Source organism: Octodon degus, unplaced genomic scaffold, assembly GCF_000260255.1.
Source record: "Octodon degus isolate 3935 unplaced genomic scaffold, OctDeg1.0 scaffold00010, whole genome shotgun sequence".
In the NCBI taxonomy this organism is placed as follows: domain Eukaryota; kingdom Metazoa; phylum Chordata; class Mammalia; order Rodentia; family Octodontidae; genus Octodon; species Octodon degus.
This window is the reverse complement of record NW_004524586.1, coordinates 21688918-21693786: the sequence shown is the minus strand read 5'-3', so window position 1 is coordinate 21693786 and position 4869 is coordinate 21688918. Positions and strand designations below refer to the sequence as shown.

Sequence of the window (4869 nt, the reverse complement as noted above, 5' to 3'; positions counted from 1 at the left end):
TACATGACGTTACAGTACAAGTTCTCATACGTCCTGAGTCTTAATTGACTTTATTTGGTCAGATTTTTGTAAGAAGATTTTTGTGTTCCTTTTCCGGTGAGCTCGATAGTACCCATTTCTCTCTTTTTGTTTTGTTAGCTAAATTTATTCAGATTTATTTTAATTTCTAACAATCTGAAGGGCTTTTAAAGAGATAGGTTGGTTTAGGGCTTAAGATAGGCATCCTGTACTCCAGGAATCTGTTCAAGTTTTTATTCTTTTCCTACTCCTTCTGTAATCTGGGAAAGTCACTTCCTATTTAATGTTAAATTCCTTATCTGTGAAATGGGGACAGTGATTCCCGCTCACAGAGATGTTTTAATGACTGAATTAGATAATGAATGGAAAAGAACTCTGTACAGAGGCTGGGGTACAGTAAGTGCTGCTGTAAATTTAAAAATATTCTAAGACAGTCTAAAAGATAATTATCCTGACAAGAAAATTAAAATTTGCATAGCTAATTTTTGACTCATTTGGGTAAACTAAGTAAATTATTCAAGTGAGGGAAAAGGCTCTTCTTTGTCTCCATCAGTGTGAACAGTTACTTTTAGTAAGCGTTCACAGTAAGTAAACTTAATTTTGAAACTGATTTTTGTTCTTGCTTCAGATGTTGGTTCATATTAGCTGGCCTCACCTAACACTAGAAAGTGGGATCCTTGTTGAACAGACTGCACCATAGCATAAGTCGAATCTTTACGTCTATCAAGAAGTTCTTTTCCTGGGAGCTTACTATGAATTTTTTTTTTAACAGTGTAATGTTCAAGCCCAGAAATGCCTTATGTGGATCGTCAGAATCGCATCTGTGGTTTTCTAGATATTGAAGAAAATGAAAACAGTGGGAAATTTCTTCGACGGTACTTCATACTGGATACCAGAGAAGATAGTTTTGTGTGGTATATGGATAATCCACAGGTTTGTAAAATCCAAAGATCATGGGCTGGGGAGATAGCTCAGTATAATAAGCGCCTGCCTGGCAAGTGCAGGGTCCTGAGTTCAATCCCTGATACTGCAAAAAAAGCAAAAACAAAAGAAAAAATAAAGGGCCAGGGAGATGGCTCAGTAGAATAAGTGCTTCCCTGGCAAGCACAAGGCCCTGAGTTCAATCCCCAGTTTTGCAAAAACAAACAACAAAGATTACTTCTTAAAAGCATATATAAATTTGATTTATTCAAGTATTCGACACACAGTTTTAGGATTTGTCTTCCTAAACAATTATATATATTTTTACTGCCTCCACTTTTTGCCTTATAACCTGTCTTGTTTGAATTTTAGAAGGTGAAACTTAAATTTATTTGATAGAAATTTATGCACGCATATACTTTCCCCTCTGGGGATAGAAATGCTATCATATTATTCAAGTAATGATTTTGAATGAGTTCTTTTTTGGGGGGGGTGTAGAAACTGTCTGCTATCACCGTCTTTTACAGAGCTTGACAGCCTGTTTTGCTCCCTTATCTCTGAGAGTAACCATCTTTCTTGGGAGGTGGCCACCTGGCTCTGTGGCCAAATGATTATTAACTTTATTTACTTGGCCAGTCAGTGGGAGAAACAGCCTGTCAGCAGAAATAAAAAGTTCACATTTACTTTAAAAAATAGATTCTCCTTTTTATGACTCTGTGTCTTTCTCTGGGACAGAATCTCCTTAAAAATTCCCTTTTCCCTGGATAGATACTGACTCTTAACTCCCTGTAATCACTGTTAGCCAGATTCCAGCTTCTTCTTGTCTAGAGCCACAGCAATTCAGTCTGTGTAAGCTCCTTGATTGTTTGGCATCTCTTCACAAGGGATGTGTAACTTATGTGATTTCTCCTGAATTTTACTTAAAACCTCTTAAATATTTTTCTATCTTCATGCATTATAGGTTCTTCTTGTAAGTCTTCCTTTTTTCAGAACTTCTCACTTAACAGATCTAAATAATAATAAATATAAAACAATATATTTGTCATTTTGAATGAAAGTTGAACTTTTTGGGTTTTTTTTTTTTTTTGGTTTGTTTGTTTTTTTTTTTTCATTTTTTATGTGTTTGGTACAGGGTCTCACTATGCAGCTCAGACTTGTAGCGATCCTCCTATTTTCAGCCTTCCCAGTGCTGGGATTACAGATATGCACCTCCATGCCTGGACTCAGTGGCCGGCTCAGCGTGCCCCAGGGTCAGGGCACGGTGAGCGGGACTGGGGCTTGAACCCTGGTCCCTGAGCTTGTGAAAGCAGGCACTTAGTCCACTGAGCTATCTTGCCAGCCCAAGCTGAACTTTCAATTCAGAGGAAAGGGTATAGTTACAGTTAATAGAGGGAGTTGATAACATCTTGGAAATGGTAACATTTGAAATTGACCAGAGGGTTGGATGATTTTGATCAAGACACCTGCAAGTGGGTACTTCAGTGCTCAAAGATTTTATTTTGTGGGCAAAATAAAATCAAGGCAAAAGAGCCTGTGGTGTGTTTGGACAATATTTCACTTTGGTAAGGAGGGTATCTGTTAAGCTGTACTTAGCTAGGTCTTATTTGCACTAACTTTTTGGGGGTGAAGTGCTGAGGACTGAGCCCAGGGCTCCAGGCATGCCGAGCGTGTGCTTTGCCACTGGGCTACATCCTAGCTTCTCATATGGACTTTTTAAAAGCTATTTGTCTGTTTTATTGTATTGATTTTTCTCAACACAGTAGGGAATTTTAAATCCTTTCTAAATTACTATTAATTTTATCTTCTCTTTCCAATTTATAGGAATCTTTTAAAATCCTAATTTAGCCATTAATTTAAACTTTGTGTCTCTTCCCCTCTGTTATACTAAGACCTGAACTCAGAGCCTTGTGTGATAGCTAAGTGCTCCCTCTGTCACTGAGCTACATCCACTGCCTAAATTGTTTTTTTAATTTTTTTTATTTTGAGACAGTGTCTCACTAAGTTGTCTAGGCTGAGCTTGAATTTGTGATCCTCCTCCCTCAGCCTACTGAATAGTTGGGATTATTACCATGATCAGTTTTTGTCACTTTGAAATGAAATGATCAAAACAGCTCATCATGAAAACTTCAGTAAAACATGTTGCTAAGATTATTGTATTAGGTTGAACCATGTGAAAAATTGTTAATTGATAGCCATTTTAAATTACTGAAAATGGTAATTTCAAGCGGTTTAGTTTTGCTGCTCATGTCAAAATGCAGTAATGTGATTATACTGATCACAATAACCCTGCTACAGAAAGAAAGTTACTTTGATTCACCTGTACTTGGGGAACTGCTTCCTCTTTTCACTGCTGCTTTTTTTTTTTTTTTTTTCCCCCCTTTGGCCCCTGCCAGTTGGTTTAAAAATACATTCAAGTATGTTGTAGAGGATCAATTTATGACTTTTTTTTTTTTTTTTTTTTTTTGAGGGTGTTGATAATGGTGAAGAATTAAGTAGCCACAGTAGGAAGTGAATTTGATGAGACTTGAAAAAGTATTTGAGTTGGGCCTAGTGGTTCATGCTTATAATTCTGGCACTCTTTATTGAGGCAGGAGGATCATTGTAAATTCAAGGGCAGCCTGTGGGGCATGGTGGCAATGCATATGCCTGTAATCCCAGTACATGGAAGACTGAGGAGGAGGATTACTGAGAGTTCCAGGGCAGCCTGAGCTACATAGCTAGGTCAAGGTCAGCCTAGACTACATAGCAAGACCCTGTCTCAAAAAAAAAAAAAAAAAAAAGGAAAGGATAAAGGGCAGTCTGCGCTACCTAATGAGTTCAACACCAGCTCAACAGTACTATATAGTCAAGTACTGTCTCAGAAACAGAAAGGAAGAAGAGAAAAAGAAAAAAGTATTTGGTAAAATGAGTTCAGGAACTCATGACAAATGGCTTATTTCCCTTTTTATTGTAAATTTTGTATTAGTTCATTATTTCTTATTTATCATGTAACTTACTTTGTTTTTTTTTTTTTTTTTTTGAGTGTATTTATTAAAGTAACTTACTTTTTTTTTTTTTTCTTTTTTTGGCTGTACTGGGGATTGAACTCATGACCTTGAACTTGCCAGGCAAGCACTTATTCTACTAAGCTATCTCCCCAGCCCAGGAACTTGCTTTGAAACTCTATTGTTTTTTCTGGTTGAACCTAACAGTGATAGGTTATACTTACACTGATCCACAGAAAATGAGTATTTTTAAAAGTTTTTGTGTTCCAGTCATTTATTTTCTACTGTGCTGCTGTTTAATCTGTGCTCCCATGTCATGGTTTATTTTCTAATTTCTCCTGTTCATGTGAAGGCCTGATACTCTATCCAGCTAGTTAAAATAATAGATTCATGGAAGACTAAAAAGAAAAAACAAAAAAGTTATCTCTAATTCAAGGGTTTGAAAAACCCTGTGTGCTTGTAGTTAAAGATTCTTGTGACATTTTTACATTTCATTTATTTATCTTAAGATTTTTTGTTTTGTGAGACAGGGTCTTGTTTAGCTAAGGCTGTAGTTAAGAGTTTAAAAACACCAAAAATCTTAAACATAAAACATATATATAAATAACCTTTTAAAGTTGCACATTAAAAAGTTATGATCTTAGTTTATATATATTTATTGTTCATGACTTATACTTGGAAACTTCCACGTAGAATACAGTATGGAACACAATGCAGAAGATAATGCTGTTTTATAACACATAGGGGTGTTTTAAAGACTTTTTCTTGTTCACAATATCTGGGTCTTATTTTAGAATCTTAACTCTGCAAGATTAGGTGTCCAGTAAGCTTTTAGAAGTCTGTAAGAAGGTGCTGGAGAGATGGCTCAGTGGTCTAAGGCACCTACTTAGAACAAGCTTGGCAAAGCATCAGGGACCGCGGTTCAATCCCCAGCACCACATGCCAG

General features: G+C 36.4%; 1 protein-coding gene across 5 annotated transcripts in view; it reads left to right on the top strand.

Annotated features, from left to right (window-relative positions):
- The window catches only part of Plekha1 (pleckstrin homology domain containing A1), a 111458-nt gene that overhangs the window by 29658 nt on the left and 76931 nt on the right, over nt 1–4869 (top strand). For all 5 annotated transcript variants that reach the window (XM_004625602.2, XM_023708935.1, XM_023708933.1 and 2 more), the window contains exon 2: nt 791–951. In XM_004625602.2, coding sequence (XP_004625659.1) covers nt 811–951 — 141 coding nt within the window. In that variant the 5' untranslated portion in view covers nt 791–810. The remainder of the gene's footprint in view (nt 1–790; nt 952–4869) is intronic.